Genomic DNA, 14,025 nt, shown 5'->3' on the forward strand with positions numbered 1-14,025 from the left:
CTTGCTGATCACTCCCACAGATGATGTCAGTTAAGAAATTATTGTCTCTCCCTTCCTGGGCACTTTAGCTTTCTGGCCCCCGGCCCCCTCATTACACACTTGTTTCCGCTTACCCATTTGTGCGCCTTAAGGGGGTAGCCCCGCCCGGCCTCTTCTGGCCCCTAATGGCCACAGATGGCCCGCCCTCTGCCCAGGCTCAGCCCAGCGTCGCCCGCGACGCGGAGGGCTGTGCCGGCTTTAGTACGCCTCCTGGCGCTGCTGGCTGCATGTGTTGCGTCGCACTGCTGGGGCTGCCGGGAGTTGTGGTCCCGGGACGGCGATGACACTGATGGCTGCCTCCGGAGCAACAGGTATGCCCCCAAGTTGATAGCGTCCACCGCTCCACCGAGGGCTGTGCCGGCTTTAGTACGCCTCCTGGCGCTGCTGGCTGCGCGTGTTGCAGAAAAGGGGGTGGTGATGGACAGAGTATCTGAATTAAGCAGACTACTCCTACCCAGTCCAAAGATCAGGGCTTGATCCATCACCGTTTTTTAGCTCACTGCACCATCCCAGCTCAGAACCTGGCTATATGCAAATAGGTCTGTCCCTGGCCCAGTGCATCATGGGAACAGGGCAGACCAAACTACCAAGCCAATTCTTATACTGGGAAGGAAACAAGCTTCCGGGGACCGGTTTCTGGCATTACAGCCGTCTTCGGCCCGGCTTGCTTGAATCCTGATGGTGCAATGAGCAAGGGACTCACATCTGAGTATACCCTTCCACGCTTATGGTGGACAAAATGATTCAGAAAAGGGGGTGGTGATGGACAGAGTATCTGAATTAAGCAGACTACTCCTACCCAGTCCAAAGATCAGGGCTTGATCCATCACCGTTTTTTAGCTCACTGCACCATCCCAGCTCCGAACCTGGCTATATGCAAATAGGTCTGTCCCTGGCCCAGTGCATCATGGGAACAGGGCAGACCAAACTACCAAGCCAATTCTTATACTGGGAAGGAAACAAGCTTCCGGGGACCGGTTTCTGGCATTACAGCCGTCTTCGGCCCGGCTTGCTTGAATCCTGATGGTGCAATGAGCAAGGGACTCACATCTGAGTATACCCTTCCACGCTTATGGTGGACAAAATGATTCAGAAAAGGGGGTGGTGATGGACAGAGTATCTGAATTAAGCAGACTACTCCTACCCAGTCCAAAGATCAGGGCTTGATCCATCACCGTTTTTTAGCTCACTGCACCATCCCAGCTCAGAACCTGGCTATGTGCAAATTAGTCTGTCCCTGGCCCAGTGCATCATGGGAACAGGGCAGACCAAACTACCAAGCCAATTCTTATACTGGGAAGGAAACAAGCTTCCGGGGACCGGTTTCTGGCATTACAGCCGTCTTCGGCCCGGCTTGCTTGAATCCTGATGGTGCAATGAGCAAGGGACTCACATCTGAGTATACCCTTCCACGCTTATGGTGGACAAAATGATTCAGAAAAGGGGGTGGTGATGGACAGAGTATCTGAATTAAGCAGACTACTCCTACCCAGTCCAAAGATCAGGGCTTGATCCATCACCGTTTTTTAGCTCACTGCACCATCCCAGCTCAGAACCTGGCTATATGCAAATTAGTCTGTCCCTGGCCCAGTGCATCATGGGAACAGGGCAGACCAAACTACCAAGCCAATTCTTATACTGGGAAGGAAACAAGCTTCCGGGGACCGGTTTCTGGCATTACAGCCGTCTTCGGCCCGGCTTGCTTGAATCCTGATGGTGCAATGAGCAAGGGACTCACATCTGAGTATACCCTTCCACGCTTATGGTGGACAAAATGATTCAGAAAAGGGGGTGGTGATGGACAGAGTATCTGAATTAAGCAGACTACTCCTACCCAGTCCAAAGATCAGGGCTTGATCCATCACCGTTTTTTAGCTCACTGCACCATCCCAGCTCAGAACCTGGCTATATGCAAATTAGTCTGTCCCTGGCCCAGTGCATCATGGGAACAGGGCAGACCAAACTACCTGACACTGATGGCTGCCTCTAAGTGACTCTCGGCGGTGGCGGCGTCCGGAGCAACAGGTATGCCCCCAAGTGGCTTTTCTTTCTTACCGTCAAGGGGCTGAAGAACTACTGCTTATGTTCCTTGGACAGCCAGGACAGCTACAGGTAAGATGGCCCAAATTCTTTTTTGTCCACTATCTTTTCTCTGACCAGATCCCCAATCTTTGGGACCCTGGCAGGTCCTGCCAGAACAACTTTTACTTCTCCAGTGGTGGTACGTTTTACTTGGACGTTGCTTTGACATGCCTAGAATTCATTGAGTTCCTGTAAAACAGCTAAACAATCATTGATGTCAAATGGTTTTACATCCGCCACTCTGCTGCCACAGTTGCGGTCAGGTACCCACATTCTAATCCCGAACACGACTTTGTAAGGAACTTCTTGGCATGTTGTTAGGTACCCTCTGGACCCCATGTAGGTGATTGACCCAACTGCCACTCAAGTTGAATACCCTAGCTGTTAAGAATTGCTTTAAGTCTCGGTTCTTCCTCTCCACAACCAAATTTCCTTAGGGATGATATGGGGAGCAGTACCGCAAGCCCACACCCAAACCTCTCATAGCTTCTTTGTAAGCCTGTGAGTTAAACGCAGGGCCACAGTCGGAATGTAATGTGCAAATTCTGTATGTCCCTATGAAGACTTGCAAATCCTTTAAAACAGTTTGGGCGTCAGTCGAGCACTGAGGCCAAACCCACAGGAATCTAGAGCATGAATCCACTGCCACCAAGATGTACTTGTAAGCCCATTTCAGATTTTAGGGGGCTGCAGTGGTCCAAATAGACACATGGGAGAGGTCTGTCTGATATCAATAATGGTGTTTGTGGTGGACGTGCTACGATGGAACGATTCATCTGCTGACAGATGTCTCCCATGAGGACATAACCCTTGGTCTGTTTAGTAAGAGCTTGCCACTAATAACGCTGCTTTAATAATGAAACAGTTGCAGCAATACCTGCATGTGCTGAACCCAGACCCTTGTCTGCACCCAAACCTCCCATAGCTTCTTTGTAAGCCTGTGACCTAAACACAGGGCCACGGTCAAAATATAATGTGCAATTCTGTATGTCCCTATGAAGACTTGCAAATCCTTTATAACAGTTTGGGCGTCAACCGAGCACTGAGGCCAAACCCACAGGAATCTAGAGCATGAATCCACTGCCACCAAGATGAACTTGTAAGCCCCATCAGATTGTAAGGGGCTGCAGTGGTCCAAATAGACACATGGGAGAGGTCTGTATGATATCAATAATGGTGTTTGTGGTGGACGTGCTACAGTGGAACCATTCATCTGCTGACAGATGTCTCCCTTCAGGACATAACCCTTGGTCTGTTTAGTAAGAGCTGGCCACCAGTAACTTTAATAATGAAACAGTTGCAGCAATACCTGCATGTGCTGAATCCAGACCCTCGTCTGCAGCTAGATTAAATCCTAATCTGTGATCCATATTTGATATTGCCCTATTCTCCACACCTGGAATTTGCGCATATAGAATGTTTTCTGCATCTAACATGTAGGAGTACTTCAGTGGAAAACATTTGGCAAGGCTGAGCTGTTATTGCGGATAGCATTGACAGCTAATGCGATTTGTCCCTCTATTCTCGTGCTAGAACAAGTGATTTCAACAATCTAAGCAGTCGCACTGTCGCCTTGGAAGCTTTATCAGTCAATGAATTCCCTTCAATGCCAATGTCAACACACTGATCACTCAATGTGTGTATTACATGAGCCAATGGCAAGCCATTTTTCAGCTCTACGGCTTGTTCCCACAGCAATTTGTGCTTTTTTGTGCAACCGTTGGAATCTAAAAACCCATTCTGGTCCAAATAGTGAAGATATTCATTGTATGACTGGAAACAGTAAAATGAATTGCACACAATGGGTGTGGGAAATTTCTGATCCATATTTCGTAGTGCCAGTATCAGGGCTTTTAGTTCTGCCAGCTGTGCCGTGCAATCTCCTAGCGACTATGTCTGGGTATTGCAAGGATGGAACTTACCGTCCTGCATATGTCCCTTCACAATTGCACATGCTGCGCAGTATTGCTGTTTACTTCCTATGGCAGGTTTGGCATATCTGTCAGTGTAAACAATGTATTCATACTGATCTAGAGGCATTATTTCATTCAGGAGAGGATATTCTTGTTCGTACTGTAGAAAGGCTTGTGTTTTTAATGTAGAACCAATTTGAAGTCTACATCAGTTGCAGTGAGAAAATTAGCCCCTTGTATCCATTATGGATGCAGTGCTTTTGTATTTGGAACACTTCCTTTGGTAAAACCTTCTAAGGTTGGTACCCGAGTCACAACACTTATACGTTTACCCTGAACTAGTGCTATTTCTCTCATTACAGCAGTTTGTACTGCTGTCAGTTCTTATTCTGTTGATTCAAAATACATTTCAGCATTTGTGTCCAATGAGATTTGTATTCAATGGATACTGTTTTGCCTTCATTGAAGGTGTGCCCTGATGTACCCATGACTACACAGATCACCAAATTTGTGGTATTCACACGTGTGTGTAATGTTTGGAAGTTATCATGTCAGCTTGAACAGAAAGGAGAATTTCTGTGTGTTTTTGTGTCCAATGTTGGACTACAAAAATCAGGTCTGATTAGTTCATAGAAAGGTTTAACCCTTTCTGCGTAATCCAAAGTGTAAGGTCTGAAACAATTTAGGAATCCTAGAATGGATTGTAGGCCTTTCAGAGTCTTTGGAGGTTGGAGCAGGTACATTTTTCTAAAAAATTAGCTGCCAGACCTTTTCTTTCACTTGATGGCATGATGGCAAATATTCCAAAAATAGGACACTGAGGTGGGCAATTTTTGATTTTTTAAACTAAATTTGGAGCCCACTGAGGCAAACTCCAAACTTAGGTTGTTCACCTTGTTCAAGTGTTCCAATAACTAATCGTCCATCAGATAAATATCATTTAAATAGGACAATGCCTCCTCATCACAATTTTGAAGGAACTCTGTTACTCTTGCTAAGAACAACACCGGGCTATTCATATACCCTTGGGGTAGTCTACAGAATTGGCGGTGAATACCTAGGGCCAAGAATGCTGTCAAATAGCTGCTTCCGGGCACTATATTCTGGCAGAAGAACCCATTTAAGATATCTAGTGTTGTTATGTATTTTTTCTGCACAATGTTATTCCTTAATGCGGCACTGTGTGCATTTTGTACTACAAATGTTTTTGCTGCATGTGTTCAAATGCCTATAGTCTAAAACTATACAGTATGGACCCGATTCACAGAACTAACTTAAGACAAAATCCTAAACTTACTACCATTTTGGTATTCACAGAAGGCACTTACTCATTTTGGTATTCACAGAAGGCACTTACTCATTTTGGTATTCACAGAAGTTAGGAGTCCTAACTTTAGGACTACTAAATGCCTTCTGTGAATACCGAAAGTCTTAAAATTTGATTTTTTCTCAATTAAGTAGAAGTAAAGTTAGGACTCCTAACTTTAGGACTCCTAAATGCCTTCTGTGAATACCAAAAGTCTTAAAATTAAGATTTTTCTCAATTTAGTAGTAGTAAAGTTAGGACTCCTAATTTTAGGACTCCTAAATGCCTTCTGTGAATACCAAAAGTCTTAAAATTAGGATTTTTCTCAATTTAGTAGTAGTAAAGTTAGGACTCCTAACTTTAGGACTCCTTAATGCCTTTTGTGAATACCAAAAGTCTTAAAATTAGGATTTTTCTCAACTTTACTACTACTAAACTGAGAAAAATCCTAATTTTAAGACTTACGGTATTCACAGAAGGCATTTAGGAGTCCTAAAGTTAGGAGTCTTAACTTTACTACTACTAAATTGAGACAAATCCTAATTTTAAGACTTTCGTTATTCACAGAAGGCATTTAGGAGTCCTAAAGTTAGGAGTCCTAACTTTACTACTACTATATTGAGAAAAATCCTAACTTTTAGACTTTTGGTATTCACAGAAGGCATTTAGGAGTCCTAAAGTTAGGACTCCTTACTTTCCTTGAATACCAAAATGAGTAAGTGTCTTCTGTGAATACCAAAATGAGTAAGTGACTTCTGTGAATATGAAAATGGGAGTAAGTTTAGGATTTTGTCTTAAGTTAGTTCTGTGAATCGGGCCCTATGAATTGTCGGGTTTCAGTACTGGAAACAAAGAATTAATCATAGAAGAGGTGCAATTTACAATCACACCGTGGTATTCAAGTTGATCTAAGATCTCCCTTACCTGTTTCTATGTGTAATTTTTTATTGGGTACTGCCTCTGTCGAGTAGGAGTAATTTTTAGTGGGATTTCATGATGAAGTGACTCAGCATCCCACCCTACATGATTGCGGTAAAGTGGGGAGCAAGCGCTAATGCCCACTCCTGCGAGTATGAATGTTTAAGTGACTCTGGAACAAGGTCAGAAAAAGCAGGTAAAATTACCTCTTTTCCCTTTGGGCTCTCTATAACTATCTCAGGCTGCCAATCTCGTTCAGCAAAGAGAATGTTGTAACCATATGCCAGGTTCCCCCAAAAGAGACCTTTCACTTTCCTGGGTATATCCCCTTCCATTTGGAGGGTAATTTCGTAAAGACGATGTGGGACACTTACCCTCATGTCAGGTATTTCCACTGTGATATGTTCATTCAACGCTGCTATCACCAGAAATTCCATCAGATTCTGGCATGCTATTGTTAATTCTGCTGCACTGTCTAGCATCGTCAGAGCCCATTCCCTGTTCACAAGCAGAGTCCTCAGTAGCCTGGTCATTTCTTATTTTAAAGCCTACTTCCTTCTTCTTTTTAAACTGAGGTTTAGCTTTGATTTATATTCTTGTTTGGTAATGTAGTCTGAAGTGCGATGTGTGTCTTTCAGCTTTACTCGCTGTTCTGATCTGTGTCCTGACTGTCCTCTCCTCTCCGAGTCTTTTGATGAACTTTGTCAGTATCCTGATACCTGTCAGGATTTTAATATTATCACGGTTCCTAAGATTGTACTTCTTTTCAAAAGGCTCCTGTTGAGGAGACCCACCCCGTGATTGCGGTACATTCTGCTATTCATTATGTGATTGTTTGTTCTCCCATTTCTTTTTAGAAGAATCAGGTTGTTGCTTTGAGTTATCCTTTTTAGGACCATCAGTCTACCCAGCGAAACATAGGTTTCTTTGATAATTCTCGGTAGTTCACGTTCCTATTGCGCTTGAATGGTTTCCCTCTGGTGTTGGCATACAGCCAACGCCACTGGCTCCTCTTTTATGTTACCTAACATAATTGTTGATACTTGGGCAAAATTCCCTATCAATTTTATCCCTAAGTCCAGGGCAGGTTCTGGCCCGTACTCATTCTGTTTTTTGCTTCAATACTTCTGGTATAACTGGCATTGAGGTGGAACCTGAGTTCTGGTATAAACGGCATCAAAGACTGTACCCCAAGAAGTACATTCCTCCATTGGGAGAGCTATGCCCGTTGGCAAGCAAATTGTTAGTATTCTATGTTTTTCCAGCGGACCTGTATGTGGAATTCTGCCTCAAGCTATGTTACTTTCTGTGCTATCCAGAGAGGCATATGCTCACGTCTAGTGGGCATTCATCCCATGACTGCGTTAAGCGTAGGTGTGCTTATCTTTGTTGCAGTCCCTTGTGGCTGACCAGCTTGAGTAACCTTTGTAGGTTGAATAGTAATTGTTCGCATTACGAACTGTGTAAGGTTTCTGTACAGCTTAATTATGTCTCTGTAAAGTGTGCGTAATTCTACTGCCTGCAATGTATCAATGTCTGAATGCGGTGTGTAAACAGCAAGGACCAAGTCTTGCATTTATTGTGATGTGTGGGAGGGCACCTCTAAAGCTCGGAAGCTTGTTTCCGGTCCAGGGAAGGCATGGCTTGGCAGTTCGGGCTGGACTGTTCCCATGAGGCACAGGGTCGGACTAATTTGCATATGGCCATGTCTGAACTTGGGTGGCAGAGTGGGCTAAAGAACGGTGATGGATTAAACCCAGATCTGTTGACTGGGTGTGAGTGTTTGATTGGTTCAGATGCCGCGTCCATCACCACCCCTTTTGTACCACTTTGTTCGCCATAAGTTGGCAGAGTATGCTCAGACGTGAGTCCCTTGCTCACTTTGCCACTGGATTCAAGCAAGCAATGCTCTGTCCATCATACCCCCTTTTGTACCACTTTGTTTTGTACAATGAAGATGGCCTCATGGTTCCTTACTTAATCGATGTATTGTGAATATGATTATGCACATGAGCCTAGATGAATACCTGCAAATATGCAAAGCTGTTCTTTTGCCATAGGATGAAGATGGCCATGACTTTTACACAGAGTATGTTCATGCTGTTATGTACCTCATGTACACAGACTTTTCTAAGAAACCTCATGCATAAGAAATAGGGCTCCCTATTTTATGGTATTTACCCATATTTAATTTTTGCTCATTTTAACTGTACTTATCCATATTTATTATAGATTTTGTGAAATAAATGGAGCTGAAATGTGTATATTTCTACATGTAGTTAACGAGTTAATGTACACTCATGCCTGAACGCTTGCCAGGTTTCATTGATTTAAACACACTCAGATGATGTAATATGCACTTATAAGGAAACATCCAATTTTTAGAATGAAACTGCTGTTTAAGGATTTTTACTTCAATTCCTTTTTTTTTAACCCCTTTTGCCTGTTTAATCCGCACAGCTATTGGCCTTGCAGTCATGGTTGACAGCATTTAGAATCACTGAAAAACAACCAATTTTAGTTTTTATTCACATTTAAAAATACATACAGACAGGAACTTAAATGTTTTTCTGTCCATATAAATCTGTCAAAATTGTTAAAAACTGAAAATGGGGAACCTTAATAATAAATCAGGCCAATTTCTAGGAAACTGTTTGATATTTATTTTGGCATATAACTGGGTAAAAGGTCAGTGCTAGAACCTTTATTCAGAGCAAGGTAATAGCGCCAAGACGCCCATGGGCATTCGCGTGCTCTATAAAATGATAAATCAATCAATCATTCAATCAATCAAGGTAGGATACATGTAGATGAAAGGCCGTGTAGCTACCTATGCCTAGATTGGGGTGCATTGGGGAACATAACAGCAAAGCCCTTCAGCAGCCCCAGGGCTAGTCCAGTTCCGGAAGCTGCTGTACCCGGTGCTACTCCTGAACTCCGGTTTTGTGTGGACTACTGTGGTTTCAATGCCATCACTAGGACTGACGTGCACCCCATCCCCAGAGCTGATGAGTTCATTGATCGGTTGGGAGTTGCCCGGTATCTCAGTACGTTTGATCTAACGTCTGGGTACTAGCACATTGCCTTTACTGATGGGGCAAGAGAGAGGTCTCCTTTTTCTATTCCAGAGTGGCAATGCCAGTTCAGTGTCATGTTCTTTGGTTTGAAGAACGCCCCTGCCACAGTCCAGAGACTGGTCAACCAGGTACTGTCCAGGCTGGAGGAAGTCAGCGCCTCCTACCTAAATGACATTGCTGTGCTCAGTTCCAGCTAACAGTTAATTGTTGAATCCATTAAGGTGTTTTGCTGTTAGTCATTTTTGAGCTTGTTTTCTTTTTTGCGATAATCTGACCGAGGCTCCATTTTTATGGAGTTCAGCTTCCAGTAAGCTTTGGATTTCTAGGCATGGTGGAGAGTTAGTGAATCTGGTAGAATGTGTTGCTTCCAAATAAGACATCCAAGAAGAGTTTAATGAAAGCCACATATTGATACCTTTTATATTATTGTTAGCAAGTGCTACCCCAAGTAGTATCTTATAGATGTTTAAGGCAGGATGTGGCCTTGTTGCACATGGAACGTCATGCGTATTCATTTTTATTTTTTAAATGTAAATGTGGGTGAGCTAGCAACTACTGCTTCGAGAGGAGGTGAGGACCATTTGGGACGCAAAGGTGGTGAATAGGTCATGACGGCTTGTTGTGCCAAATGCTGCAGAGACGTAGAGGAAGACAATATGAAAGGTATTGCTTGTCAGTAGAACTGAGGGTGTGATTACACATGGATCGTTGTTAACTCTTCGTAGAATGGTTACCTAAATCCTGAATGGTGGTTAACAAGTAAAACATTGCCTTGCTTTGTTCAGAAGATCTCTTCCTTCTGAATGACGGACCCAAGAAGAGGAAGCTGCTGATTGGGCAGTAGTTGGCAAGGTTCTTAAGGTGTGGGTCCAACATTTTAGCAGTGGAATTGTCTTTTTAGTCTTGTGGGAACTGGGAAGATACCTTTGGAGAGGGAGGCATTGAAGGTGTCCAAATTTCAATATTATTGTTAAAAAAGTAGTTAATCACTATGCACTTGCCTATGGAAATTTGTATGGGATGATCCGGTGTGGGAAGGATGCAGAGCATGATGGCCTTAAAGAGAGCTTTGCTTCCACTTGTTATTGTTTTACATTGATGTATGAGATTAGTGCAAATGAATGCTCTGGCATCAGACAAGAGTTTACTTTCCATGTGTGAGTATTTTTATAGGCACAATCCCCCAGATTCATCATGGTCATGTTTTGCGAGTCCTTAATAGCGAATTTTAAGGATTCGCTATTAAAGACTCAAAAAAACGGGATTCATGTAGAAATCGCAATATTTTATGCGATTTCTACTGCTTCCTTATTTGCCATTCGCTAATTGCTAATCTCAAATAAGGAATGGCTTTCCCATTCATTCCTATGGGCCTAAAGGCCCATAGGAATGAATGGGGAGTTATTCCTTATTTGCGAATAGCAATTAGCGAATCGCAAATAAGGAAGCAATTTCAAGGGTGCCAGGGTGTCCAAAGGACATCCTGTAGCACCCCTGACATGGTAATGTACACTGGTGTTGCGCACACACATGTCCAAAGGATATGTGTGTGTGTAACATACAACTTAGAAAAATGCACTAAAGTGCATTTTGTCTACGTTTTTACTATTTACCACGTAGTTAGACTTCGCAGTAAATAGCGACCCAGATTGCGAATTCGCAATTTTAAAATGGTTCATGAATTGCATTTAAAGAATCTCAAATTGAGATTCCTTAAATGCAATTAATCGCAATTTAGCGATTTCTAGAATTGCGATTTTTGCATTTGGGATGATGAATCCCAAATGCAAACATAGCGCTCGCAAAGGGCCAGATTCTCAGAATCTACCTGAATGTCTTTCTGGAGCTGCAAACATTTTCATTTTTTTCTCTTGCTTCTGTGTGGTGGGCTCTCTTCTGCAAGCTCTTGAAAGTACAAGGTCTGACATCTTCAGTTTTGATTAATAAAGTGCCTGAGGGTTGCTAGCACAGTTCCCCTTACTGAAGCACCAACCCTGCCCCTGTGTTTGTGCCTCTTTTCCTGACTGAGGATGCCTTTGTCTCAATTTGAATAAAGCATCGCTACCATCTTAACAGATTGCATGCATTCAACTATACTCAGAGTAAGTATACTTGATGTGTGTGTCTTTTAAAACTGTCTCTTTTAAGGTCATATTTTTTATGCCAAATAAAGATTATATTATATTATATTATATATATAAGTATATCTTTAGCTAACATTTATTTAGTTGTGCTCACTGAGACTGCGCACTTTCCTGACAGAGGTAAATATTGGAAAGAAGATGAAGGCAATTGGAAATGGTTATGACATAATATCTATGTATCTGGATTTCCATAGGACCAATTCAATTATGTGGAATCACATAATAAGGAGCGCGTTCTTTCATTTGAGAAGCATGGCTAGATGTTTGAAGATCTGTGGTTGCAAAATACTGGTTCGGTATTTTTGAGACGTGTAAATTGTTTTTAGAACCGACCTATGCATTAATTGATCAGTTTAAAAAAATCTGAATTGTAGTGGGTCAGCCACATGCCGATCTACCTCGTGAACATTCACAAGGTAGGTATTAAATTGCGTCTCCATTTGATTGGAGCCCGGAACTGGGCTGGTGACCTGCTGGGGCCAGTGGACCTCCATGTCTGTGATTTCTTTGTAATGGCGTAAAATACAAACATTAAATACCGTCCATTTTCCATGAAGGAAATGGGACTGTGTTTAAAAAGAAAAGTTCACTTTTATTTTCTTTGTTGAAGAGTCGTCACTGGTACCAAAAGTGGTCCCCTCAGTGTTTTTTTTTACATTCACAAAGGGGGAAGGGTCACTAGGGCACACGTTCCCTGTTGCAAATGCATTACCCCCCCTCCTTCTAGGTGTCCCTAACACATTGATACATAAGATACCGACTCGGAAGGGACACTAACATCACCCCTTCCAGACACTGAATTGGTATTCATTTCCAATCACGTTTTGGGAGTAAGAAAAACATTTCTGATTCCTAAAATTCCATTAGTACATTAGAAAAAGCATTGTAACGTTCGCAAGCGCCGAATTGGAGCGTTTGTGACCGTTAAAATGCTTATAGTACAACTGGCCCCTTGTTTCTCTCCTGTATGTGTTTTCATCTCATCTCTCCGAATGTAGAAAAGGCTTTATTGAGACGCTGGGAAGCTGATGCTGCATAATATTGAATCTGGAGAAGGAATGGGGTGGGGGAGAGCGAGTTTGACTGTCAATGCTTGCCCATGTAATTTCAAGATGACATATAATTTGAGCTCAGAGGAGCAGATTTACAAGCCCCTTGCGCCTCCTTGCACTGCCATTGAGTCACTTTTTTTACGCAACGGTGGCGCGAACAATGCAGCAAATTAACAGCATGAAGCATCCAGGGAGATGCGTCACTTTATAAAGCCCTGCGTCACATTATACCTTGCGCCATGTAGAACTGACGCAGTGAAATTTACAACATTTCACGGTGTCACTCTACGCCTTTTCTGCGTCAGAATCCCTACGCCTGCTAAGACCAGGCGTAAGTAATGATGCAGGGCATTTTGCATGGGACTCACCTATCTGTGTGGCGCAGTGCTAGAGTTGCATCCCTTTATGAGCAACTCCAGCAATGTGTCACCTTTGGGCCAACAGATGCGTTAGAATTTCTGACACATCTGTTAATCCTTGCGCCATGGAGCACTGAATTGTAAATACAGTGTATCCATGGTGGCACAAGGACATTTGGCGCTGGTACAAGGAAACTGATGCCTCTATGCAGATGTGTCATTTCCTTGTAAATCTGCCCCAGAATATTTATTTACAAGAGTCTAAAAAATTAAGGAAAGGAGGAGGCTAACTTGATTTTCACAGACTGAAATCTTTTTTGCGTCTAGTTCTGTATACATTTATTTCTGTCTGCAATTTTGAGAGGGATTAGGAAAGGATATATCTGTGAAAATATGTTTATTCATATGCATGTACGAACCTATGATTGTACTTGTGCAAATAAAATGCCATGATAATGTTTTATGGCATTATTCACGTTTATACAAAGTATTCCCCACTTAGTCTTCATAATAATACCCATCGCTAATTGTGTTTTTCAGAATGGGCTTTGTAAGAGTTATGCAACAGGCTCCGGGATTGAACTGCGAGGGGGTAAGTGCAGCAGTATTTTTAGATGCCTTGGCAGGTGTGCATAAAACACTGGAAGGGTTGTATGACTTTACAACGCATTCCGTTGTAACGCATGCCTTTACCACACATGCGTTACAACATGAATGCAATCACCACGCATATCCTTTACCACGTAAATTCTTTTTACACACAAACTTTTACATCGATTTTCGTTGTTAAACTATGCATGTAAATGGCATTTTCTTGTTAAAGGATTTTCACTCTAAAAATGTATTTTTTTAATTTACCTCTGCGCACCACCCCCTCATTACTCCTTACCGTTCCTCTCCTTGATTTTCTGTGGTATGTCGTTAAGAGGAAGCGGAAGGGTTTTTCCGTTTCCTCTTACGACACCGATTGCCTCCATCTTTTTCTTTTTTTTTTCGGAAACAGGTGCATTTTTTTGGGTGGGGGATACCCCTCAAGCCCCCTTTTTTAAACCCATGCTTTTTTGTGGGGGGGAGACCCCCCCAAACCCCCCTTTTTTTCTTTTTTTTACTATAGCACACATGCCTTTACTACGTA

The 14,025-nt window shown here is 42.7% G+C and overlaps 1 protein-coding gene across 1 annotated transcript in view; it reads left to right on the top strand.

The window, feature by feature from the left end:
* LOC147705914 (uncharacterized) overlaps positions 1 to 14,025 on the top strand; it is a 582,839-nt gene that overhangs the window by 476,279 nt on the left and 92,535 nt on the right. Inside the window, exon 13 of the mRNA XM_086932385.1 lies at positions 13,431 to 13,482. Coding sequence (XP_086788511.1) covers positions 13,431 to 13,482 — 52 coding nt within the window. The remainder of the gene's footprint in view (positions 1 to 13,430; positions 13,483 to 14,025) is intronic.

This window comes from Lissotriton vulgaris, chromosome 7 (genome assembly GCF_964263255.1).
Source record: "Lissotriton vulgaris chromosome 7, aLisVul1.2, whole genome shotgun sequence".
Lineage (NCBI taxonomy): Eukaryota > Metazoa > Chordata > Amphibia > Caudata > Salamandridae > Lissotriton > Lissotriton vulgaris.